This window comes from Lampris incognitus, chromosome 4 (assembly GCF_029633865.1).
Source record: "Lampris incognitus isolate fLamInc1 chromosome 4, fLamInc1.hap2, whole genome shotgun sequence".
Taxonomy (NCBI): domain Eukaryota; kingdom Metazoa; phylum Chordata; class Actinopteri; order Lampriformes; family Lampridae; genus Lampris; species Lampris incognitus.
The window spans coordinates 29,606,457-29,618,956 of record NC_079214.1 but is presented as its reverse complement, the minus strand read 5'-3'; the positions used below and the strand labels follow the sequence as shown (position 1 = coordinate 29,618,956).

General features: G+C 48.2%; 1 protein-coding gene across 1 annotated transcript in view; it reads left to right on the top strand.

The window, feature by feature from the left end:
* The window catches only part of kif26ba (kinesin family member 26Ba), a 171,095-nt gene that overhangs the window by 121,111 nt on the left and 37,484 nt on the right, over window positions 1-12,500 (top strand). Inside the window, exons 8-9 of the mRNA XM_056279329.1 lie at window positions 7,254-7,399; window positions 8,337-8,453. Coding sequence (XP_056135304.1) covers window positions 7,254-7,399; window positions 8,337-8,453 — 263 coding nt within the window. The remainder of the gene's footprint in view (window positions 1-7,253; window positions 7,400-8,336; window positions 8,454-12,500) is intronic.

Genomic DNA, 12,500 nt, shown 5'->3' with positions numbered 1-12,500 from the left:
CAGATGTCTTCACAACAATGGAGCATGGCGATGGTGATGATGGAGGCTGGGCCTCTTGTAAAAGCTCCTCGATAGAAGAAGCTCTTGACATCTTGATCCTCCCAGCCTTGGTGGGTGAGCACAATGCAGGGCAAGAGTCCTCTGACTCAGCTCCCTCCATTGGTGGCTCCCCTCCTGTTTCTCCCATCTTCCCAGTGGACGTCTTGGAGTCCAACAGTGAGATGGAGGCACCACCAGTGCAACTGGACCTTGCGTCTCCCCATCCCACCAGCCACCTGCCTTTCAGCCCTCTTCCGGGACCTCCAGACATTTTTATGAGGGCAGCTGCTCTCAAAAGCATCTCCATGCCAGCAGAGTCACCGGCACCCACCCCAGTGATTTGTGGGGAGACATCTACTGCCCAGAGCAGGAGACAAGTCATACCCTACTGTGGCCAAGTTTTCCCGCACTTCAGCCATTTTTTACTGAAGTGCTTTCTGAAACAGGGAAGCTGAAGTTACCGGTGGCCCGTTATAACCCCTTCACCAGGGTAGAAGGAGACACAGAGAATGGTTTTCCTTCTGTTCCTCTGCTGGAGCTAAGTCTGGCCTCTATCCTGCTGCCAAAAGCCTCTTCCTTCGGCAGATGGAAGCCGACACCACCTGCTGTTTGGGACCAGGTCACTGCTCACCTCACTCATCACACTCACCAGTGTGCTGCCCAGACAGCAGCAGCTATCAACAACATTGCGCTGTTCACCTCTTCCATCTCCTCAATCGCCGCTCATCCCGATGCACTCCGAAGGCAATGGCAGCCGTCCTGACTCTCTCCATGGCCGCAGCGGTGGCACAATCCCAGATTATGGCCCGGTTGACAAAACTGTAGCACAAAATGTGGCTCCACATGTCCCATTTCCCAAGCAAATCAGGAAGGGACTGCTGGATGGTCCCATCAGCTCCACTGGGCTCTTTTGGCCATTCCTACGTGACGTTGCGCCGGGACTCCCGCCACAGGCATAGACACCCTTCAGCCACTGCTGTCGCTGTGTCTCAGCCCACTCCTGCCCAGCAGCCTCCTCCTCCTCGACCTCCTCCAGCGGCTACTGTCCAACATACTCCACACCACGCCACTGCCAAATGCCGACAGCCAGCTTGCACCTGGTCCAACATGCTCATTGGGCCCAATGACAGGTTGCAAGGGACGTGTTTATTACTGCCAGTCACAACGGCTCTTTTCAGAGCCAACCACCTTTCAATAAAGAAGTTTCCTGAAGTTTGGTCTGCTTTTTTCCCCACAGTAGCTGTTGAGACACACCTTTCCCCCACACATGTGGCTTATGCTGCAAACAGTCAGGGTGCTTCAGCTGTGAAGTCATTTATCAATAAAGAGCTTTTTTCTGCAGATCTACCTGCGCATTCAGCATCTGTTTCTGTTGAAGACGAAAAAGAAAAAAGACACGCCACAAACGACAATGACCGCTCTCATTTGAAAACAACTGTCCATCCACACTCCCCACCTCTCTGCAGCCCTCCCACTTCTCACCCACTGGTGTGTGTTGGTGGTCAGTTTCAGAAATTTAATGTTTTGGTGTTTCCATCGACACACATCTTCCACCTCAGCCCTTTCGGCTGTGGCAAAGTCTGCTTTCCATGAATGATTGGATGGGAAAATTAATAAAAAAGGGTTACACTCTCCAGTTCATCAGCCCCCCCCCACCATTCAACAGTGTGCTGGAGATTGTCATGTCATCACAGACAGAGACAGCTGCTCTGATGAAAGAGTTGTTGGAGCTCCTGGAAAAAAGAGCTTTTTTCAGAGTCCCACCAAGCCAGGAGAATGAGGGCTATTACTCTCGTTACTTCCTAGTGCCTCAACCTGTCCCTCTTTAACAAATGTATAAGGAAGAGACCGTTTCACATGTTCATCATAAAACATGTGTTGGAGTGTGTGTGCCCCAGCAATTTGTTCACAGTCATCGACCTAAAGGATGCTTATTGTCATGTGCCCGTCATCCTAAGACACAGGAAATTCCTGCACTTCTCCCTCAAAGGAGTCCAGTTTCAGTACATCTGTTTGCCCTTCGGTTGTTCTCTAGCTCCACGCACCTTCTCCAAATGCATGGAAATGGTTCTGGAGCCATTATACAGGAGAGGAATCAGGGTTTTATTCTATCTGGATGATCTGATGGTGGTGGCATCCTACAGAGAGAGTGCAGCACTTCACACAGTGGAGCTTGTGAAACACCTGTCACTGCTGGTTTTTGCCATAAACTGGCAGAAGTAAACTCTTCCCCTCCCCTCCCAGTCAATAATTTACCTGGGGGGTGGATCTAGATTCAGTTAACATGAGAGTTAAACTATCCCCAACCAGGCTGGAAGCGCTCAGCACTCTTCTGTCGCGCATCACGCCTGGCAAAGTGGTGATGGTTCTGTCTATACCGAGCCTACTGGGCATGATGTCAGCCTGTCATGTAGTGGTCCCTTTGGGTCTCCTTCACATGAGCAAAATCCAGAGACGGTTTCACTGTCTCTGCATCAACCCGTTGCATCACAAGAGACACATGGTGACTTTCCCCCCTCCCTGCAGTCAGACCTGACATTGGAAAAACCCTCGTGGTTTGTCAGTGGGGGTGCCCTTTGGGAGAGCTATATCATCCATATCAGTGTACACAGATGCATCTCTTTTCGGATGGGGGGGGGATGTTTGTCTCACGTTGTGGGAGGGAAGTGGCCACAGCCTCCATCTCTCCACATAAATTGTTTGGAGCTGTCCTCGGTGTTGAAACATTTTGCCCCATGGTTGAAAGACAAACGTTGTGGTGAGGACAGACAACAAGACAGCTTAGGCTTATATAAATCACCAGGGTGGTGTTCACTCAGCTCAGCTGCTGGAAATAGCCAGAAGCCTCTTGCTGTAGTCTCACAAAAATCTGCACTCTATGAGAGCAGTCTATATCCCAGGCAGAGCGAACCGAGCCCCAGATCTGATGTCACGCGGAGGTCCTTCCCAAAATGAGTCGAGGCTGAATCTCACACTTACTTAAGCATTGTGGGACAGGTTTGGGAGAGTAGCGGTGGAGAGAGTAGAGGTGGATCTGTTTGTCTCACGAAAGTGCACAGTGTGGATGATGGTTCCTCATGAGCACGCAAGACACCTCTCCACTGGGATTGAACACCTTCTCTCACAGACCATGGCCCAGCTCTCTCCTTTACACTTTTCCCCCGGTTCCCCTGATTCCACACCTCTTAGCGTCCATTCAGAAGGAGGATTTAGTGTTTATTCCAGTAGCTCCAGAATGCACAAGCACATCATGGTTTTTGACAATAATCAGGGAAACCATGGCTTGGGGTAACTCCATGGTGCGGGGACACGCTCTCCCAGCTGGACGGCTCGATTCTACATTTTCCAGTGATAGGCCAGTGTTTATGGAGTTGGCCCCCGAACAGGAGTGCCTGGAAAGTAGTACGCACTATTCACTTCTACTACCACCTCTTACACAGCAGAGCTGCTAGTAGATAGAAATGTTGCTCTATCTATGGTTAAAACGCATGCTGCCACCATTTCATCCTGTCATGAAGGCTATGGAGAGAAGTCTGTTTTTGTGCACCGGTCTTTAAGTGCTTTTTAAAAGGAGTCAGAAGACAGTGACCTGTCATGCACTCTTTAGCACCACAATGGGATTTACCCCTGGTTTGACGCACCCTGGGAAACCCCCTTTTCGAACTGCTAATGCAGATATCTCAAATTACTGTCCTTAAAGACATCATTTCTCTTAGCCCTGACTTCAGCAAAAAGGGATTTGTGTGTGCTCTCAGTCTCTCCATCTTTTCTCAATATCAGAGATTACAGTGGGTTGGCCACTCTGAGACCGAATCCTGCATTCATGTCCAAAATCATACCCAGCTCTTTTAGATCAAGAGCTGTTAGAGGGTTTTTCCCTCCTCCTCACAGAAATGAAAGAGAAGAAACATCAATTCACCTCTGTCCAGTGTGTGCATTGGCCCACTATGTGACATGTACAGCAGGCTTCAGACAGACACAGCAGCTGTTTGTGCATGACAGAGGGCATTCTCAAGGAAAGGCACTGACAAAATTGCATCTGGCCCACTGGCTGTGTGATACTATCACTTAGGCATATGCCGCAGCAGGGGAGGACCCCTCTCCTGGTATTCGTGCCCACTGTATGAGAGCTTTGTCCTCTTCCACAGCTCTCCTCAGAGGAATGGCACTAGAAGACATGCACAGCAGCATCATGGGCTTCATTCACCGTGTCCTTTTATTCAGTTCTAACATGTGTGATACGTCTGAGTGTTCTCTAACTCGTTCAGTATTGAACGTGCTTGGCGACCAGCAACACATTGTCAGCTCTGGGCACATTACGCACACAGTCATCACTGTAGAGAACCAGCGCATGTGCTACAGGCTGCTATGTGCTTAGGCTCTCTTCTATCTTTTTGTATGAGGTCTTGAGAGTACCACAGTGTGTGACAACCATCCCTGTCTGCTCACCCGATATCAGTTCATTGTGTGCGAGTGTGCTTGCTGTGCGTACCCGTGTGCCATGTGAGATCTCCCTCTACCCTCTACTCACACCATTGTGGCTGAGTGAGTTATTTGCCCCCTCATTCCTGCTCTGCTCACTTTTGGTCTTACAGTGTGGGTTTGGTCTTACACGTTTGGTCTTTGTTATGCACTATGTGCTATATGGTGCTTGAGTACTAGTGTGTGTTAGTGCTGGTGGACTCTAGTGGTCCAGTGGGGCATTGACCACATCCAGCTTCGCCCTTATCCCAATAGCGACAGCTCTTAGAGGATGAAGCCTATACAAAATAGAACAATAGTTACGTACTGTAACTCCAGATTCTATGGGTACAGGCGTAGCCCTCTAAGCTTTGGGCCCCACTGGCTCCACCAACATCACTTGAAGAAAAAGCTGCCCACTGGCTCCACTGACATCAGCTGAAGAAAAAAGCTGGCTCATTTGGGAGCATCTTCACAACTGTGCATGCGCAAGGGATAAACCCAATAGCAGCAGCTCTAAGAGGGCTATGCCTGTACTCACAGAATTTGGAGTTGCAGTATGTAACTATCGATTTCTGCCCATTATTTCAAAGGCTTCACCGCTGATATGAAAAGAAATCACCACAACAGCTTCTTCACCTGAGCAGCGCCTCTCATCAGTAACTGAACTGCACACCAAAATCCTTTTGCTCCACATTGAACATTATCGTTCCACTACTGATATCTTACAGGACAGTAACCATCCCAGTAAATTCTTAATTCTGAATTGTGCATACTCATTTTGTTCCTTTGTATACTCTATATTTATTTCCATGCCATGTAAACAGCTTTTTGTCCCTTTGCCCAAAACACCAAGAACCAATCACGACACTCCCTATATCTGTATATATTTCTTCACTCTTTGTTTTTTCCATTATTGGCGTCCCTAGCTTCCCATGGATGCAATTAGTCAGAATCTAAGAGACCGTATCAATCTTGAAAATAAGATACCCTTTTCACCTTTTCCTTTTTTTATTTTCAACCTTACTCACACACATCTTTCTCTTCTACTTTTGAAATGACAGGCCAGGACAGGATGAAAGGACAGGATGTTGTGTTGCTGTAAAGCCCCCTGAGGCAAATTTGTAATTTGTGATATTGGGCTATACAAATAAAATTGACATGACTTGTTTTAATGTCATAGCTGTTATGTTCAGTGGGATCTACTGTTTGTCAGCATCTCGTTTAATCAAATTTGCGACTGAAGATGTGTGGCCATTAAAAACGATAATGATTTTCAAAGAAGGTTGAATCAGTTCATCTGGATACAACGTTTATAAACGTTAAATGTTGTATCTGGATGAACTGATTCAACCTTTTTTGATTTTCTTACCTGGATTATTGAGCATGCATCAAAAGATAATGATTTTCATCACAACAAATTAGGGAACGCATGTCTGCAGTTACAGCAACAACAGTACCACCAGTAAACAGTTGGGGAAAACAACAACCCGACAGCTGGCCCGTCCTCCTTGTAATCTTGAACTAAATCACAATTATAGAACTCAAATCCCTCTACGCAGCATGACAAGAGTCAGTCTTTTGATCTCACTGCTGTCCTCTGTGTGTGTGTGTGTGTGTGTGTGTGTGTGTGTGTGTGTGTGTGTGTGTGTGTGTGTGTGTGTACATACACACAGGGTGTTGTGATGCGTCTAGTTCAGCAGTGTGTAGTTGGAGGGAAGGTGCATGTGTTCTTCCAACCCGCTTGTGTCCTTACTGCCCTTAGCTTGCTGCCGCTGGCTAGCCTTTGTGGCGAATAGGGAAGCATGCTAGCGTGTAAGCCTTCCCTTGCCAGTACATAGCCTCTCCTTCACCAAGACTCCTGCCAGGCCTCCCCGTGGCCACACGTGGTAACTGGGGTCTTGCGGCCCCAGGCTAACTTGGCAGGGGATCTCGGAGCAGCAGTGGCCCCCAAGATATGGTGTGCAGGCCCACCCTGGTGGACATGCCCTGGCACCTATCAACCACTGCCCCGCTGCCTTGTGGGTGAGTCTGGGAAGACATAAGGCTAAGGGAGCTTACCCCAACATAAAAGCAAGCTGTGGCGGCACGCTTCGAGGCGGTTTCCGAAAAACTGGATTTCCGGCAGCCCCCTGCAGTTGTGTGGAGGTGCCGGTCGTCTAGGGATCCCCCTTGCCATCGGAACCATCTCCTCTACAATCAAGTGCGCACCCCTCATGCCACTTTAAAAACCATCTATGCGCAGGTATCTTCTGCTATCTGAGTCCTCAAAGGACCCACAAATAGAAGAAGATGGTCATCATTGGGCACGATGGACAACCAGCAAGTGCAAGTGTGTGTGTGTATGTGTTGTGTGTGTGTGTGTGTGTGTGTGTGTGTGTGTGTGTGTGTGTGTGTGTGTGTGTGTGTGTGTGTGTGTGTGTGTGTGTGGTGGCATTTGGCTTTGTTTAAGTCTGCATTTGATCATCCACTCCTGACATGCAAAGTGCGTGTGTGTGTGTGTGTGTGTGTGTGAGAAAAAAAAGGTTGGGGGGTCCTCATCCTGTGGCTCAAAGGACCAGGTCTGGACACATAAAAGGAATACAGCATCCATACGTAATACACCTGCAAAAACACTTTAATGTGCCAGTTTCACTCCTAGTCGCTTGTTGAAATACATGCATCAACCTGCATTCATTTATACTTATATTTTTCATTATAGTCTTTCATGTTGATGTCGTTTTTGATTTCAGTATGTCTGTCTTCTGATCTAGGTAAATCCTATACCATGATCGGCCACGATGAGTCTCTGCAGACTCTGGGAATCATCCCCTGTGCCATCTCCTGGTTGTTCAAACTCATCAATGAACGAAAGGAGAAGACCGGAGCGCGATTCTCCGTCCGTGTCTCTGCTGTGGAGGTCAGTGTCATGAAGGACGGCCTTCAATTGCCAATGCCCCCTGGAGTGGTATACATATATATAGCCCAGAGTTGGTGCTCTAATATCTTTAATTAGCTTTCTCTTTTAAGAATCAGTACGCTTGTCAGTGTGGTTCAGATTATGCCGCTTCATTGAAGTTGTGCAAAATCATCACAAAGACAGCCAAACTAACATATGAAAAGACCATTTCAGGCACTCCAACATATTAACAAGAGGGTCTCTTGCCATGAGTGAGCTTAGTGATGTCCCGAGCTTTTACTCAAAGACATGGACCTGTTAATGGACACATCCATCAACCCCGGGGCAAAACAAACCACCAGTGTTTAACCTAGGCCCATGTCGTTACCAACACTGCCCATCACCACGCATGCGCACACATACATACATACATACATCAACCGCAGTCCAAAACAGACCCCCAGTGTTTAACCTAACCTAGGTCCATGTCGTTACCAACACTGCACATCAGCATGCACGCACGCACGCACGCACACACACACACACACACACACACACACACACACACACACATATGCATACGCTTGGCCTCTACCATAACCAGGGTTCATATATACCCTTTGCGTACACAGATGCATGCACCCTCTTCTTGTATGTGCAGGATTAGGTAAATGCTTGTTTTTCCTTTATCTTTAACTTGCCCATATGTATTGCTGATTTCATATATTCAAATGTTGAGTGAGTGATTGATTGACAGGAAACATTTTCTGTTTTGGGAAAGGGACCTAGAACCTTCCATTTACAGGACAATCTTCCAGTCACCTATAGTAAATCATTCCACCAACTCTGTTGAGACACATAGATCAATACCAAAAAATATCACCTCACAAGTGATGGTACCAAAACTCTGTATAATCCATCTTTTATAGTGAGTTTTTTTATGTGTGTTTGTGTCCAGGTGTGGGGTAAAGAGGAGAATCTAAAAGATTTGCTGTCTGAGGTTGCTACAGGCAGCTTACAGGACGGACAGTCTCCTGGAGTGTATCTGTGTGAAGACCCCATCTGTGGCATGCAGGTACACACACACACACACTCACACACACAGATCCTTCTACAGTTGAGAAGACCCCTCATTGACTACATTCATTCCCTATCCCCTAACCCCAACCTTCATTATCAGAACTACATGCCTAATCTTAACCCTTACCGTAACCTCATCCTAATCCTAACTGTAAATTTAACTCTAAATCGAAGTCCTAACCCTAAAATAGCCCCTTGAAGTTGTGAGAACTATCCAACATGCCCTCGCAAACCAAGTTTGTCCACACAAGAAAGGAGGGCTTCTGACAAGTAAGGTCGGCTCCTAACAAGAAAGGTGAGCTGTCAAGGGTCAGATCCCACAAGTATAGCAATATGTGTGTACACACACACACACACACACACACACACACACACACACACACACACACACACACACACACACAGACACACACACCATCATCATCGGTCATCACTCGAAGCGAGTATGACTGTCCTCTCCATTGGGTTGTCTACTTGTGGGTCTTCAGATGGCTGTAGAGGCGGAGCCAAGATAATAATAATAATAATAATGATAATAAATTAAACTTATATAGCGCTTTTCTAATACTCAAAGTCGCTTTACAATAAACAGGGTGAAACAAGACGACAGATAAACATAACACAGACATACAGGGGTGGATGGGAAGGGGTGCTATGAGAGGGAGAAGTGGCAGCCACACACAATGCCAGCAGTACTCTCCGACTTGAACAAATACAAAAGGGAAAGAAAAACAAGCATCATAAATCACATAAATCACAGATGAAGTCTGAAGAGGTGAGTCCCGACCAATGACCTGAATGTGGCCACCCGCAGCAGTGTCCGATGTGCTTGGGGAGGGAGTTAGGGAGGGAGTTGAGGGAGACGGCAGTGGAGAAAAGGTGTGTCTTGAGACGGGATTGGAAGAGTGGGAGGGATTCTGAGTCTCTAACGATTTGGGGGAAAGAGTTCCAGAGCGTGGGAGCTGCCCTGGAGAAGGCTTGGTCACCAAAGCTGCAGCGGTTGGACCTGGGGGTAGAGAGAAGGGAGGCTGAGGTGGATCTGAGGGACTGAGAGGGTTGGTAGGGGGAGAGGAGGTCGGTGAGGTATGGGGGAGCCAGTTTCTGAAGGGCTTTATAAGTAAGAACCAGGATTTTGTAATTGATCTGGTGGGAGATGGGTAGCCAGTGGAGGTCTTTTAGGACTGGGGTGATGTGGTGCCAGGATTTGGTGAAAGTTAAAAGTCGGGCGGATGCGTTCTGGACCAGTTGGAGTCTCTTGATAGAGCTAGCACTGATGCCGTAGAGGAGTGAAGGCATGGATCAGTATCTCAGCAGCAGGGCGTGTGAGAGAGGACCTTATTTTCGCAATCTTACGAAGGTGGTAGAAGGAGGATTTGACCATTTGGCGGATATTTGGCTCAAAGGAGAGGGTGGGATCAAGGATCACACCAAGGTTGCGTGCCTGGGAGGAAGGGGAGACAGTAGTGCCATCGATGTTGGGTGCAAGGTTGTTGATTTGGCTGAGGGTAGACTTGGAGCCAATGAAGAGGAGTTCAGAGTTGTCACTGTTGAGTTTGAGAAGGTTTCGCTGCATCTAGACTTGAATTGCAGACAGACAGGAGTCGATGTGAGAGAGGGGTGGATTGTGAGGGGATTTGGTGCTGAGGTATATCTGGGTGTCATCAGCATAACAGTGGAAGTCCAAGTTGAAATGGTGGAGAATCTGACTAAGAGGGAGGATGTAGATGATGAAAAGGAGTGGGCCGAGTACAGAACCTTGGAGAACACCTTGTGTGACTGTGGATGGAACAGGGGAGTGGTTGTGAAGTGAGATGAAGTTTGACCTGTTGGAGAGGTAGGACTGGAGCCAGCTGAGTATGGTGCCTTCAATACTGACATCTTTCAATCTGGTGAGCAGGATGTTGTGGCTCACAGTATCGAAGGCTGCACTCAGGTCGAGGAGGATGAGGATGTTAAGGGCTCCAGTATCAGCAGAGGTGAGGAGGTCATTAAATACTTTAAGGAGTGCAGTTTCAGTGCTGTGGAGTGGGTGAAAACCGGACTGGAGGGGTTTGAGTAGGTTGTTGGAGTGTAGGTAGGTTTGGAGTTGTGTGGCGACAATGCGTTCCAGGGTTTTTGAGAAGAACGGGAGGTTGGAGATTGGCCGGTAGTGGTTGAGGCAGGATGGCTCAAGACTGGGTTTCTTGAGAATTGGGGTGACAGCAGCAGTTTTGTTGGCAGAGGGACAATTCCATGGGACAGTGAGGAATTGAAAAGGTTGGTGAGGTAGAGGCATAGGGCAGGGAGGCATTTCTTCAGTAGGGGGGTGGGGAGGGGATCAAGGGAGCAGGTTGTGGATTTTGATGAGCTGATGAGTTCAGAGATAGTGGTAGGGGCAACTGGAACAAACCGGGAGAGGCGGCGATAAGGGGGAGGGGTAGGGAGGTCAAGAGGAATGGGGAGAAGAGGGGCCGGAGTAGGTGCTGCCAAGTCAGATGCAGGGGACAGTGATTTGTTGATAGAGGCGATTTTGTCTGCAAAAATTGGAGAAATGGGTTGCATTGTTCAGGAGTAGAGTTGGAGAGGGCATCGGCACGGAGAAGAGGGTGCAGGGGTTATGGTGGAATCATTAATGATGGTGGAAAAATAGGCAGACTTGGCGGCGGTGAGGGCATCTTTGTAGGCAGAGAGGTGGAGGTTGTGGGCTTTTTGATGTACAGTGAGAGAGGTTTTCTTGACGAGTCGTTCCAGTTGGCGGGCAGTCTGTTTCATTGTGTGGAGCTCAGGTGTGAACCAGGGTGCAGAGGTGTTGAAGGAGACTGTTTTTGTTTTGAGAGGGGCCAGTGTGTTGATGGAGGCAGACAGAGTGGCGTTGAGGTGATTTGTGAGATCATCAGGTGAGGTAGAGGCTGTTTCCAGGGGGAGAGCAGTGGAGAGCAGATCAGAGAGTTGAATGGGGTCAATAGATTTAGTATTGCGGAATGTTATTTCTTTGAGGAGATGTGGCCGAGGATTTGGGGATGGAATAGTGAACTGGATGAGATTATGGTCTGACAGAGGAAATGGGGATGAATGGATGTTGTGTACCAGTAGATTGACAGAGCAGACCAGGTCAGGGATATGGCCTTGTGTGGGGAAAGTGATGTGCTGGGTGAGGTTGAAATCCACATACTTTGTTGCAGTGTGGACAGGGGAAAATGGTGGCGATGGTTGGTGGTGGTGGTTGAGCCCATTTCTCTCTCCTTGCAGTGCTGTCACTTTTCCTCTGTGGCACAGTGGCGTTCCATGTCATGACGTGCAATTCCTTCCTGCGCGGATTTGTTAGATAGGATAGGAGCACCTATCTAGTGCAATGTGTTCCCAGTTGCTGAATGTGATGTTGAAGTTCTTCAGACTGGTCTTGATATTGTCCTTGAAACGTTTCTTTTGTCCGCCGGGAGCTTGCGGGCCTTCCTTCAGCTGGGAGTACAGGATCTGTTTGGGGAGATGTGTGTTGGATTATGCGGATGACATGCCCTGTCCATCGGAGTTGGTGCTGTATTATTGTGGTGGTGATGCTAGTCATGTTGGCCTCTTCCAGAATGCTGTTGTTGGTGCGTCTGTCCTTTCAGCTGATCCTTTGGATCTTTCATAAGGATCTTTGGTGCTATTGTTCCAGGGCTCTCAGGTGCCTGCTGTAGGTAGTCCATGGCTCTGCTCCATACAGTAGGGTGAAGAGAACAACAGCTCTGCAGACCAGGAGTTTTGTTTGGGCCTTTAGGTCTCGGTCTTCAAAGACTCTTTTCCTGAGTCTAGCGTAAGTGCCACTGGTACAACTCAGGTGATGGTTGACCTCTGGGTCAATGTCAGCTTTTGAGGGGAGAAGGCTGTCAAGGTAAGGGAAGTGATCAACGTTTTCAATAATTTTGTTGTCCACTTTTATGGTGGGCTGGGTAGATGGCTGGTTGGGTGGAGGTTGTTATAGGATCTGGGTCTTCTTGATGTTTAATGCTAGACCCAGGTTCCTGTATGCTTTGGCAGAGGCCTTCAGAATGTCCCGGAGGTCTTCTGTGGAGGGGATTTG